The sequence below is a fragment of the Myripristis murdjan genome, chromosome 19 (genome assembly GCF_902150065.1).
Source record: "Myripristis murdjan chromosome 19, fMyrMur1.1, whole genome shotgun sequence".
NCBI lineage: Eukaryota > Metazoa > Chordata > Actinopteri > Holocentriformes > Holocentridae > Myripristis > Myripristis murdjan.
In genome coordinates this window covers 24,751,430-24,763,014 of record NC_043998.1, presented here as the reverse complement: position 1 = coordinate 24,763,014, position 11,585 = coordinate 24,751,430, and the positions used below count along the sequence as shown (strand labels likewise).

The 11,585-nt window shown below is 45.5% G+C and overlaps 1 protein-coding gene across 2 annotated transcripts in view; it reads right to left on the bottom strand.

Annotated features, from left to right (window-relative positions):
- Window positions 1-3,570: 3,570 nt before the first annotated feature.
- Window positions 3,571-11,585, bottom strand: part of LOC115377712 (wings apart-like protein homolog) — a 44,295-nt gene continuing 36,280 nt past the window's right edge. For both annotated transcript variants that reach the window (XM_030077654.1, XM_030077655.1), the window contains exons 15-20: window positions 10,527-10,642; window positions 9,346-9,534; window positions 8,392-8,614; window positions 7,821-7,909; window positions 7,525-7,620; window positions 3,571-6,453 (exon numbers count right to left, since the gene is read on the bottom strand). In XM_030077654.1, coding sequence (XP_029933514.1) covers window positions 6,388-6,453; window positions 7,525-7,620; window positions 7,821-7,909; window positions 8,392-8,614; window positions 9,346-9,534; window positions 10,527-10,642 — 779 coding nt within the window. In that variant the 3' untranslated portion in view covers window positions 3,571-6,387. The remainder of the gene's footprint in view (window positions 6,454-7,524; window positions 7,621-7,820; window positions 7,910-8,391; window positions 8,615-9,345; window positions 9,535-10,526; window positions 10,643-11,585) is intronic.

The following is an 11,585-nucleotide window of genomic DNA, read 5'->3' as shown; positions in this document are numbered from 1 at the left end:
CAGGCTGTTTGTTGGTAATTATTTATGAGTAATGTTTAGTTGTTTTTTATTATTTCATTATTACAGACTCCTGAGTGACTTTTGGTCAGAATTATGTCACACAACTAGAACCAAGAACAGAAAGAGCCCTTTTCCTTCAGTCTTAGCTGTGACTTTATATTACCAGGCCGTTAAAATCCAAATATTTCTCATCAGACCCACTGCTCTTCTTTAATTTCAGCTCAGCGCTCAGAAAAAATGAAGATGATGGAGGATGAAGCTGAGTTCACCTCACCCTTTGCTTTTTTGTTGTTTCTGAGGCCAATATCCTGTGTTTATTATGTGATCTCATAGAATCCATCACAGTATTTTTAACTGTCACAACTTTCTTGCTGGTCACGAAAAAAACACGTGTTGATGTTTTTATTGTATTTTTATTTTTCCCCCTCTGAGGCACTTCACACTTCTATAAGAGAGGTGTAAACTCTTTATTATGAATAAGCGTTTCTCTCTCTCTTTTTTTTTTTTTTTTCTCTTTGGTCATGTCCTAACTGATTGGAGCTGATAGTTGAATCTCCTTGTTATTTGGCCCCCCGCCCCCCGCCCTGTCCCGGGCCGCTCTCTGCTTGGCCGGGTCCGTGTATCGGCCCATAGACGCGCACTGAGACGCTTCTAATCCTCTTTTGATGAACTTGGTTAATGGAGCTCCTGCCGGGACTTTGGCTCTGTTCATTAGGCAGCACACGACCCTCTCCACGCCCCCGGGAGCATCCACGGCGCGTCCCCGCGGCTCCCCTGTCAATAAATTCTCCCCCACAAAAGTTGAGAAAGTTGAAAGTTGTGAAGTTGGGGACGTTTCGGGTGGATCGCCTGTCCGGAACACAGACTGTAAAAAATAAATAAATTTTAAAAACACACACACGGAGGAGCCATGCCGCCGCAGAGAAGCCTGTTTGCGCCCTACATGGCCGCGGACACGGAGGGCGGCGGCCCGGCGGCCCCGGCGGCTCTGCCCGCGGGGATCCAGACTCTGGTGCAGCGGAGCCTGGCGGAGGAGCGGGCCGACCCGGAGCGCACCACAGGCGGCTGCGACCACCGCGACGCTCCGTGCGCCATCGTGGAGCTCCGGCTCGGACCCGCGTGCGGCGGCGGCGGCGCGCTGCGCTACCTGCAGCCGGACAAGTGCGCGCTGGAGCGGGCGCAGAGGCGGCGGCGTCTCGCTGCCAACGCCCGGGAGAGGAGGAGGATGCTGGGGCTGAACGTGGCCTTCGACCGGCTGCGGAGCGTCATCCCGAACCTGGAGAGCGACAAGAAGCTCTCCAAGTCCGAGACGCTCCAGATGGCGCAGATTTACATCGCCACGCTCAGCGAGCTGCTGCAGGACGGAGCCTGCGGGGCCCCAGGACCGGACCACACACCCAGACCGCCGGGGGGCCCTCCCGCCTCACAGGGGCCCGCAGCGCCGGCGGGTAAAGACTTTCACCCGGGGAAGAGCAGCGGAGGTCCGGCGCACAGAGAGGAGGAGGAGCGGAGCTTTAACGGGAACATGTGGGAGAGAACAAGCGGGACTAAATAACACAAAGAGACTGGTTTTGTAACGACTGAGTATTATTATTTTTTAATATTTTATCATTATTGTTGTTTTGTTTTTTTTACAAGATTGTATTGAGATGTTTCATGCTGCAGTTAATGTGCATCTGATGCCACATTTCACTTCTCAGAATCAGAATATTTAGATGATGCTGTAAATACACAAAGTGCAAAAAAAATGTACTTTTGTGTGTAATGCTGTTTTTAGATTTTAGAGTGCAGGACACATCCCATGTATGTCAGAATGTGTGGATATTGCTGCAAAAAGATACCCAATACCCAATTTGTCCATGCAGATATTCACTGGACAAGGCTGGATTCTGAATTTCATTGCCTTGCCTTCTATTTCAAATAATTTAAGATCTGCTTTTTTCTAATTGAGAAATACACAGAAATTAAAGTATTTTTGAATCAAGTAATTGTAAATGTAATGTTATAAGTTATAGTTTTGTTTTGTTTTGTTTTTTTTCAGTTTTTGTGTGTTTCTTTGTTAAAACTTTGCTCTTTGTCCAAACAAGCCGGGACAGACTAGTCATGTCCTGTGATCAGACCTGGTAGGAAAAAAAAATGTCAAATTGTCTGGAGATGAAAAAACAAGCAAATTTGAGTTTTAAACCCTTCAAAATATATATATATAAATATATATATATATATATATATATATATATATATATATATATATATTTTTTTGTAAATAAAATGAGCTTTCCACTGTGGGAGGGTTGGGTCGCCTCCTCTGCTGAGTTTGAGTCTGTGGAGAAAAAAACATTCACGACACCGAGCAGACATCAGAGAGGAGAAACACCGAGCGGGAGGTACTGAAAGTAGCAATTTTTATTCGTTTTAAAATTATGTACAGGTAACCAAAGACATCGTTCTGGAAATTGGTACAAAGGTGGAGTTTTTCCTGCAGTTGGCTCGGTAAGAAGCTCTGTCTGTCCGTCCAAAACAACAACACCACTGGGAAAAAAAGGCTTGGGGTTTTCTTTTTTTTATAAAATGAAAAATAGAATCAGGTTCAGAAAAGTAGAGTCTACCGGGCTAAATCTCCCCCCACCCGCCCCCCCAACTCCTACCCCACCCCCCTCCCCACATAACCCCCCACCCCCCCCATTCCCACCCCCCAAATAGGCAATTTATGTACAGGAAGTTATTTACAAAGCTGTTCATCTCATTCTTCCAGACGTCTGTGAATAAAGCTCTTGTAAACTTTTTTTTCCTTTTTTTCTTTTTTTCAAAGTGTGTGTGAAGGTTAAGCTTCAGCAAGCAGCAGCTGCAACACCGCCACTGGTGTGTGTGTGTGTGTGTGTGTGTGTGTGTGTGTGTGCGTGTGTGCGTGTGTGTGTGAGATGGCAAACACTTGCAAAGTCAGTGGGGAGAAGATGCAGGATGATTTAAGATGTTTGGTGGTATGGACTGAAAGGTGTGTGTGTGTGTGTGTGTGTGTGTGTGTGTGTGTGTGTGTGTGTGCGTGATTGAACAACAGAAAAACCAGGATGAACATTTGACACAAACTTCACACCCTGTAACAAACTAGTGTGACTCAGGAGAACTTGTCCATCTTGAAGAATAATGAAATAAAAATGAACCAGAATCTGTTGTTGTGCCTCTGAACAGCAAAAGGAACCAAACAGCAGTAATCCCAGGTAATCTGGATTATCTGACACAAAATAACCTGCAACAACGACATCAGCGACTGTGGGCCGTCGCACGGGGAGCAGAGCTGGTCTCTGCGACAGCACGGAGGAGTGAGGAGGGGACGCCGTCCGAAAGCTTTAAAGAGTCAGTTCAGGGAGGAGAAGGAACAAAGGAGAAGATCTAAAAGAGGAGGAGGAGGACCGTCTGCTCCTGGTGGAGGAGGAGGAGGAGGAGAAGGAGGTGGAGGAAGAGGAAGAAGAGAAGGAGGAGGAGGAAGAAGAGGAGGAGGAGGGCGAAGAGGAGGAGGAGGGCGAAGAGAACGAAGAGGACAAAGAGGAAGAAGAGGACGAAGAGGAGGAAGAGGAGGAGAAGGAAGTAGATGAGGATGAAGAGGGGAAGAGGAGTAGGAGGAGAAAGAGGAAGAGAAGAAGGAGGAGAAAGAGGAGGCTGCTGCTTGTCTGGTGATGTTTTGTTTGTCCAGCAGAGGCAGAACCTGGCTGATGTCTCAGCCGTCAAACCGCCTGCCAACAAAATGTGGCAGCAGGGAAAAAAAAAAAAAAAGACAGAGACCAGCATGCACTGCTGCAGCCTCCAGAGACCAGCATGCACCGCTGCAGCCTCCAGAGACCAGCATGCACCGCTGCAGCCTCCAGAGACCAGCATGCACTGCTGCAGCCTCCAGAGACCAGAATGCATTTTGTTTAAAAAAAAAAAAAACAAAACAAAAAAATTAAAAAAAGGGCTGTGTCTCATTTTCAAATCTTCCTCCAGTAAAATCCTGCAGCTGGAGGGAATAAACTCAGGTCTCCGTCTCTAGAGGCTGTCAAGAGGCATTCTGGGAATTGTAGGAAATGCCTGAGTGCAGGTGAAGCAGGTTAAAGGAACGTGAACATGAGAACACGTCTGGATCTGAAGACAGATCTAAGTAAATTCCAACATTAAAAACAATAATTTAAAAGAAGTGCATTGGGTTTAGTTGATTGTGGGAGGAGGCCGTTCTGTGAGAGGAGCTGCACCTTCACAGCTGCTCGGTCCACAGAGGAGATTAAAAAGAGAGAGACGGGGAGTCCAGGTGCTGGCGTCCGGCTCGGGCCCGTACCTGCTGGCTGCTCTGGGATCAGCCGGTAATTGAAAGGAGACGAGCGCTTTGATGTGGACGAGGCAGGAGGGAGGCCGCGGACCCCATCGATCCTCTAATGAAAAAAAAAAAAGAGGAAGCGTTTCTTCTGAGGGAGGAGACTGTTTGAAGTTTCCAACCCTGAACATCCACCTTTTTTTTTCTGGTCCCAGGCCGGGTGCCGGGCGCTCGGCATGCTGGGAGAGATTCCTCGCTTCCCTCCAAAGTGGAGAAACTGGCCGCTTGACACAAAACAAAAAGTCCTTTTCGAACAAGCTGAATGTTTTTTATTGAACTCCACGAGGCGTTTTGTTTCAGAGATCTTGTCGGCTTTGAGGGCGGCTCCGTCTGAAACAACACCTCCACTCCAACAAAACAACACAAAACAAAAAAAAAAAAGAACTGCAATTTGCGGCTCTGAACTCCGGCTATTTCTTGCACTTAGGACAGACAAAGATCAATACTTCCATTTCTCGGCCTCAAGCCGCCGGCTTCCCACAGAGAAGAGACATTTAAAAAAAAAAAAAAAAGAGAGAGAGAGAGAGAGAAGAAAAAGCTGCTGAGATAAACACGGCGGTCAGAGTGGAGCCGAGGGTTCACGGCGTTTCAAAGCAAAGAGAAAGACTCAATCATCTGCTCGCCGTTTCCTCCCTCCTCTGCTTTCTTCATCAAGTGGCGAGGTGAAGGCGGCGGCGGCGAGGCTTTGATGACAGCCCGAGAAAATGGGAGCGTTTCACTCAAATCTGCCATCGATCGAGAGAGAGGGTGTTTTTTTACACGGAGGTGAAGCTTTGAGGAGAAAAGTTACCAGAAAGCTTAAAAAAAAAAAAGCATATTGTTCTCGACAACTTTTATAAATAGAGGCGGGGAAAATGTCATAAAACACTGACGCGGACTGTCTCTTTAATAACATAAAATAATTAAGAGGAAAAAAAAAATCGGACTATCATCACAGCTTTGGGGGAGTCGGCTGACGAACGCTTCACAAAGCCAGAATCAAACTTTAAAAAATAACGGCTGTGACGGTGGAAAACGCCTGAACACACGTCTGGTCTCTCTCCTCAGCCCAAGGTCCGTTCACATAAACGCCTCAGTTAACAGCTGACCTCAGAGCAGCATGGAGAGCCTCCTCAGGAGAACGGGCTGCCGCTCGTCACTCGGGAGCCGTGATGGAGTCGTTCTCACCCGAGGAGGACACAAACCGAGTTTTGGGCGGTTTGGTTTTCCTGTCGGTGGTGGAAGTTTGACCTGATGAGAACATAAACAGCAGAGTCCCTCACGCCTCCGCGGCTCAGCGTGGGCGCCAACACGTTAGCACGACTTCCTGCTGATTCTAAAACGTCTTACTGTTGTCATCCTGTAAGTGTTAGCCATCGGCACACGCGGTCACATGACCCGCCGGGATCCGCTCACGCCTCGTTTTGCCCGAGCCCATGAGCCGGACAGAGCGGCGGCGTGCTGGCGTTGACTTGGCCGAGGCCACGCCGCCTCCAAAAAAGACAAACGACAGGAAGCGGACACAGCTGAGCTTCTCCTTCAAACTGTTCTCAGCTCAGCTTTAGATCTGCAGGGTGTCTGCTAAAGTGTTAGCATGGAAGGACCAAGGACAGGTGGATGATTCGGGGTCTTCCAGGTGTCTGTGCTCTCATCAGGCTGCGTCCACACCGACCAACCACACAACCTGCTGAAAACTTGATGGTTCCTCGACAGGCGGCGGGTTCCTCAAACAGGCGGCGGGTTCCTCGACAGGCGGTGGGTTCCTGAAGGTTCCTGAAGTGAAGTTGCTGCTGTTTGGTTCTGAGCTCCTGTTCTGTTCTTGTGGCTGGAGATGATGGAGGAGGAGGAGGAGGAGGAGGAGGAGGCTGCAGCGGAGCTCCATGCCAGGTGAGGAAGATGTTGATGATGGTGATTATGATGTGTGTGTGTGTGTGTGTGTGTGTGTGTGTGTGAAAGAGACAGGTCTCTTTCCAGCAGTGCAGAGTCAGTTGAGAGTCTGAACAAGGCGACGATGAAGGAGATGATGGGTGTGTGTGTGTGTGTGTGTGTGTGTGTGACAGGCCTCTCTAGCAGTGCTCCAGATAGTCAATGATCCGGGATATGGACTTTTGTCCTGTGGTGCCGACGTCACACTGAGGAGAGGAAGCAGCACAAAAAAGATAACAAACATGAGAATAAAATATTAAAACTACAAATACGTGTTTACGCCGCTCTGAGATTAACATTAATCTAAAATGACACACTGCACCTTTAAAATACAGAAATCACATTTAAATTACTAAAATTATTATAACAGCAAATTGAAGCACCCCTATTCACCCACACACCTACACACACAGACACACACACATAAAACTGCACCTTTCCAACACATTTCTGACAGGCAGTTCAAAGTGCTTTACTTATAAAATAATAATAATAATAATAATAATAATAATAATAATAATAGCATACATAAAAAAAAACACAAAGAGAAAAATTCAAATAAAAAAATCTAAAAAATAAGCCACATAAAATGAGATAAAAAAGAAGATACAAGAACTATTAAAAAAAGAGTAAAAATAAGAAGTATAAATAAAATAGAACAGAAAATAATTCAAGAGTGCCGGGATAAGAAAATTTATTCATTTATCTATTTTTTTCACACAGAGGCAGATTTCTGCTGTGAAATCAGAACAGCCCTGGACACATTTAATTTAGCCACTAATTTAAGTCCTTCCTCATTAATTCACTCATCATTTCACTAATCTGTAGACCAATTAATTCACTTTATGCTTCATTAACTGACTCACGAATAATTTCACTGATCAGCTTTGAAGATTGAAATGATCAGGAAGTAAACGTCTGTATTTTTATTGAAATGTCTGCTTACACTGAAAAAGAAAACCTTGGAATTAGTAATGAGTATTTTTAATTATGTACTGTGAGTGGATGTTAAGCTGGTCATCGTTTCCTCTCTGCATTTGTTCCAGGTTCTTGCAAAAACAGATTTTTTTTTTAAAGATTTCTAAATTTGATGGCGTCACGATAACGTCATGAATGACCTTCGCTCCGTTCTGATATTTTCTAGTGTGAATGCAGCCTCACTGACGCACAGTTTCCTTTCAGTGTTTTGGGTGAACTGTTCCTTTAAACCGTTACTTCTCTTCACGCAGCGCTTGTTTGTTTGTTTGTTTGTTTGTTTGTTTGTTTGTTTGACTCACCGTGAGGTTCATGAAGTTGAGGAACTTTTTCAGCATTTCTGTCATGATGGAGAAATCTCCTTTAGGCAGGTTCTCTCTCACAGTAGTCACATTCAACTGGGCGAGAGACAGAGAGAGAGAGAGAGAGAGAGAGAGAGAGAGAGAATATTAAAATATAAACTGATGTAAACATTAAATTATAAAAGGCTGAGTGTCTTTATTTGGTTTTTTTTTTAGACCACAAATGATTTTTAAACATGAGACGTGTGTGTGTGTGTGTCGTGTGTCGTGTGTGTGTGTGTGTGTGTGTGTCTCACCGGGCTCCCCTGACACAGGCAGCCCAGCAGCAGTGCTGTGTAGGACGCCACGATGCTGTCCTCCATGTGCTTCCCTGCGTGATGCAGAGCTGGGAAATAAGAAAATAAAGACATAAATATCAATATCAATAAAAAACACAAACATACATACATAATGTATTCATTTAATTTGTACTTTTGTTTTTATTTCACATGTTAAGATTTGTTCCTGAATTCCAGCCTGGAACAACAACCACCTCCTGCAATCTTTCAAAAGTCTGTTTGTTTGTTTGTTTGTTTGTTTTGTGTATTTTCCAGCTAAGAGAAGTATGACGGCGTGTTCGGGAGGGAAAAGAAAAATTAAAAAACGGGGGAAGGGGATAATATTCCAAGGAAAAAAACATCAGAATCTCAGAGAATATCAGTGTTTTCCCCAGAATATTATCCCCCCGTCCCGTCTCCGTCTCAGAGAGGGGCGTGTCTTCAGCTGCACTTTGTACTAAAACACCAGCAGCTTTAGTGAGCAGGTAAACGGCGCCAGTTTACACGAAGCCGTCTGATTGGCTGGAGCGGCGGCGGCAGAGCTCGGTACCTTTGTTGAGGTCCAGCTCCTCGTCCTCCTCGTCCTTCTCCTTCTTCCCGCCGTCGTCCTGCCGCTCGGCGTCGCTCTGGTTGTCGTTGGCGACCCACTGGATCTCGCCGCCGGTCTCCTGCCACTCCCCGCTCTGGTCCAGCGCCGGCTTGGGCGCCTCCTTGATGAGGTCATCAGTCTGCGCCTCGGCCAGGACGGCGGCGCGCTCCCGCTGCAGGAAGAGCTGAGGAGGAGGAGGAGGAAGGACTCACATTGAGGAAAACACCAAAGCTTTCCCTCTACACACTTCATTCAAACACAATCCAAGATCCAAAACCCTCAGACATGAATTTAAAACTCACGTTCTCTCACAGTAAAGTGGAAAAATTTATGAGGAAAAAAAACTCCAAAATCCTGAGATTAAGGTCACAATTTTGCAAGAAAAAACTCACAAATTTATGTGGAAAAAAACTCCAAAATCCTGAGATTAAGGTCACAGTTTTGCAAGAAAAAATTCACAAATTTATGAGGACAAAAACTCCAAAATCCTGAGATTAAGGTCACAATTTACGCAAGAAAAAACTCACAAATTTATAAGGAAAAAAACTTCAAAATCCTGAGATTAAGGTCACAATTTTGCAAGAAAAAAAACTTTCTGAGAATTTTCTGAGATCAAAGTCGTAGATTCATGAGAAAAGTCGGCAGGTTTACAATCATAAAATTAATCAGGACATGTGGGGGAGAAACCTGCTGAGAAGTGAATATGGAAGTGAATATTCTGTCAAACACACTTCAAAAATCTGATCCGACCTAAACCTTCGAAAGCGGCTTCGATCCACGTCCTTTCTGTTCGTTTGTTCCCGAGCCGCTGAGCCCGGCTTACAAACTAACATCAAACTCTGCCGCCTAGTGGCCAAAGAATAAACTGCAGAGGTTTAGTCCAAAATCCCGCCGGGTGCCGGTGGACCCGCGTACCTGGACGAGGGCGGCGATGGCGCTCAGCGGGCCGGTGCTGACCACTTCCTGTGGGGGCGGGGCCAGCAGGGGCGGGGCCAGCAGCAGCGTGGCGTCACAGGGACCCTGAGACCCCTCCATCTCCATGTCCATCAGACAGTGACGGTTCCTGGCGCTGTACTCCACCAGGTTGATGAGCAGGCCCAGACCCTGCACACACACACACACACACACACACACACACACACACACACACACACACACACACACACACACACACACACACACACACACACATAATGACTTAACACTGACCTAACGCTGTTCTTCCCTCCTGGTTTGTTGCGTGTCAGGTGCCATAAAGCTGACACATTTTGATTTATTTTATTTTTTTGTTTTAAATAATCAGCGATATGATGCGGCACAGCTGTGGGACAGAAGAGGCATCCTGCTCTGCTCTTAAACAAAATAAATAAATAAATAAATAAATAAATAAAGTGTCCCGTTTGGGAAAATTCCCCTCAGAGCTGATCCCTTTTCTGTTCCTCTCTTTCATTTCTGTTTTCGTGTTTTCCTTTCAGGTGTGTGTGTGTTTCGGGCGTTTCTACAGTAAAGCAGCATCGGTCCGTACTGCACTGTCAATCTTTTGGTCCAGTGTTTTCTTTTTATTTTACCCATTTTCTTCTTCTTTTTCTTTCTTTCTTTTCCTTTCCCTGGATGAAGTCTCTTGGAATAAAACTGGAAAATATTTTTTTTTTTTTTTTTTTTTTAATTTTGCCCGTCGTATTCCACACAGAGTGTTTATTTAAAAAAGGAGACAAATTAAAAAAAAAAAAAAAAAAAAAACAGATATATTTCCACTGATCAGAGTCTTTCCATGACATCCCAGTAACTCAGACCTGCTGCCTCCTGTTTCAGGGGCAGATAATGTTCTGGCTCCTTTTTGTCATGGATGCACGGTGTGTAATAAGGTGATAGGTGTGTTTAAATTTTTTGTTTTGGATTCATAAATGAGAAATGAGCCAAATAAAACAAGAAATCAATGATTTGTGTTCCCCACCAACGTGGAGAGTTCATAAACACAAAATGAGCTGGGACAGAACAGATGTGCGTCTCTGTTAGAGGAAGAAGGAGAAAAAAGTAGAAAGAAGAAACAAACTCTGTGTGTGTGTGTGTGTGTGTGTGTGTGTGTGTTCTCTCACCAGCACTCTGATGTCGAACCTCTGCTCCTGAGGAACGAACTGAGGAACTTTGAGGACGCAGTTCAGAGCCGTGATGATCAAGTCCTCCTGCTCCCCTGTCTTCGTACTGCCCCACTCTGCACACACACACACACACACACACACACACACCTGTCAGTGCTGGCTGGTCATGAATCAGCTGAAGCGTCACTGTTTCCTTCAGAGGACGACACTTTGGGAAACTTCCTGTGGATGTTTTCGTGTGTTTCCACGAGGTTGGGCGTGTAATCCTGACAGACACGGCAGACTGTTACAATGTTCTCCTTTACTGAGGATGTGTAATCTAATCTAATCTAATCTGTACTAGCTGCACTTTCAGAGATTTCACACCTGTCTCATCTCGTTCAGACTGAATGAACGAATTCTTCTGCTCGGTTTGTTTGTTCAACCAGACCAAGACCCTCTCCATCTTTCCCTCCATCTTTCTCTCCATCTTTCTCTCTCTTCTTCTCTCACTCTCTCCGTCTTTCTCTCCCTCTCTCCGTCTTTCTCTCCCTCTCTCCGTCTTTATCTCTCTCTCTCTCCCCCTCTCTCTCCCCCTCTCTCTCTCTCTCCCTCCCTCTCTCTCTCTCCATCCCCAGCGGTGTGTCTGAACATGAGGTGAGTGAGATTCGTCCTGACTACAGGGCGTGGGGTGTGTTTTAGTGTGTTCTGGTGTGTTTTAGTGTGTTTCGGTGTGTTTTAGTGTGTTCTGGTGTGTTTTAGTGTGTTTCGGTGTGTTTCGGTGTGTTTTGGTGTGTTTTAGTGTGTTTTAGTGTGTTTTGGTGAGTGTTGGTGTGTTTTACTGTGTTTTGGTGTGTTTTAGTGTGTTTCGGTGTGTTTTGGTGTGTTTTGGTGTGTTTTAGTGTGTTTCGGTGTGTTTTAGTGTGTTTTGGTGAGTGTTGGTGCGTTTTAGTGTGTTTTACTGTGTTTTGGTGTGTTTGGGTGTGTTTTGGTGTGTTTTGGTGAGTGTTGGTGTGTTTTAGTGTGTTTTGGTGTGTTTGGGTGTGTTTGGGTGTGTGTTGGTGTGTTTTAGTGTGT